Source organism: Atta colombica, unplaced genomic scaffold (genome assembly GCF_001594045.1).
Source record: "Atta colombica isolate Treedump-2 unplaced genomic scaffold, Acol1.0 scaffold189, whole genome shotgun sequence".
Taxonomy (NCBI): Eukaryota; Metazoa; Arthropoda; class Insecta; order Hymenoptera; family Formicidae; genus Atta; species Atta colombica.
Genome location: NW_017259281.1, coordinates 1,532,504 through 1,534,580, shown reverse-complemented (window position 1 = coordinate 1,534,580; position 2,077 = coordinate 1,532,504). Strand labels below are relative to the sequence as shown.

General features: G+C 23.7%; 1 protein-coding gene across 2 annotated transcripts in view; it reads right to left on the bottom strand.

Annotated features, from left to right (window-relative positions):
- LOC108686716 (ammonium transporter Rh type A) overlaps window positions 1-2,077 on the bottom strand; it is a 15,843-nt gene that overhangs the window by 12,657 nt on the left and 1,109 nt on the right. Inside the window, exons 1-2 of one of the 2 annotated variants that reach the window (XM_018192155.1) lie at window positions 1,235-1,313; window positions 112-194 (exon numbers count right to left, since the gene is read on the bottom strand). The exons of the other annotated variant lie outside the window; for it this stretch is intronic. Of the exons in view, the coding sequence (XP_018047644.1) occupies window positions 112-120 (9 nt within the window). The 5' untranslated portion in view covers window positions 121-194; window positions 1,235-1,313. Of the gene's footprint in view, window positions 1-111; window positions 195-1,234; window positions 1,314-2,077 lie in introns of those variants that run through there. 2 annotated transcript variants of the gene reach the window in all.

The following is a 2,077-nucleotide window of genomic DNA, read 5'->3' as shown; positions in this document are numbered from 1 at the left end:
TATATATATGTATATGCATTCGTATTTATAAATATACAGTGTTATAAATTTTATGGACAAATATTGGACAAGTATTTATAAGCATTAATTGCATATCAATCAGTACAATACCTTTCCCATCGTATTTCAATAATTCAGGTTAATCAAACTGTCAGTCGTGCTTCTCACTGATTGATTTTTGCCTCGCACATTCACTGGAAAATATATTTTATCGCTCATTTTTGCAAAGTAATTTATGCGCTCGTCGAATTTTAAGAGACGCAAAAAATAATATAATTCTAAATATATAGCGGGATAAAAATCAGAAAATTTTGCTAAAATTAAATATCTGTTATTTTGTAATAAATAATAAAGTAAAATAAGTTAAATATATTTATAAAAAATATATCATACATAGTGTAAAAGGAAAATATTATATGTATGTACACAAAGAAAAATACATACATAGACTTGTAAAAATAAATAAAAGGTTTAACAATTTAATTTGTTATGTAGTAATTAACAGATAATTTTATTTTTTTAAGAGATAATAGTTCAATTTGTTACATAGTAATATATAATTTTATTTGAATTTAGAAATATTTTACTTTATATGGATCATATTTGATCCGCTATTTAATATATTTATATGTATTTTAGCAAACCACAAAAATTTTTTTTAATAATTTAAATAATCAATAATAGTCAAAATTTAATAGTCAAAAAGCAGATAAATGTGTTTTTGTTTCCAAAAAGTGAGAATTAAGTAATTAATCCATCTTTTTAAAGGGAGTCAAATATTAGCACATATCTCTCATATATTATGTTGCATGCTTTATGGATTAGAACTTTATCCTGTATTATGTTTCTCTCATGTATCCAATACATAGTATACGTTACATTGTTAGATTTATTAGATTTAAATAGCAAATTCAAATGGTCAGATAGATAATGACTGTGGAATGGTTTTGTTGAATAATCTATATTGGCTCAGCTGGTGTAAATGACATAGGTTTCTATATACTATTGTTTATCTTTCTATGGTGAACACGATCCAATTACATGCAGTTGCACAAATTGTCATTGACCTCATCACCTTTTGCGTATACGTTACTTCTATTGGATCATTACATTTATATATACATTTTATTAGAAGAAATATTACACTTAATTCTTTTTTTTTAAATTAAGTTACACTAAATTAACTGTTACACTGTGAGCGTTTTATATCACATTAAATATAATACAATATTACAAATATATAGCAATAACTGTGAAGTTATTATCCAGTTCTCGTTTTCACTCTTAGTAGGACTTTGTCAACGTGGGAAACGTCACTTATAGTACGATGTCGCAAATCGTTCTGCCTTGTTTAAGCCTCGTTTAAACACCCATACTGAGGGTCGTTATATGATAATCATGCCTGTTTATATGAACCCCAAGCCGCAGAGAATTAGTAACAATTGTCATCTTTACCTAATTTCGTGCGCCTTTATCATTTCATTGAAATATTAGAATCTACAATTTGATCTATATACACATTCAAATTTTGAAGATTATCACGAGCTCATAAAATTCATATTGATAATAATCCATTTAAGAAAGAAGAATTGAATTAGTTGATGCTAATAAAATTTTTACATTATAATTATTAATATATTTTAGAATATATAGCTTTTGTATTTATATAATTAAATGTATGCTCTCTATAATATTATATTGTAAAATGCATATTGTAATAGAGATGAGAAAATATCATTATGAAACTTGTTATTAACGTATTATTAATTTGAGTTGTTACTGCAATTTAACAGTAATAATAAAATTATTTAGAAATTGCTTACTAAGGTTAGCAAGAAAATTTGATTAATTCAATATGAATAATTGATAATACACTACTTTATTACACTATAATAATTGATAATACTTTATTACTACTATAATATATTTTAATAAGCTATTTAATAATTTTTAATAAATTTCATCCTAGGATCGAATAACTTATTTTCGTCATTATTTTATTCTATTTATTATTTTTTTATCTCATTTCTTATTTAACTAAAAATGTTTAATTTCTTTTCTTTTAATTTTGCTAATT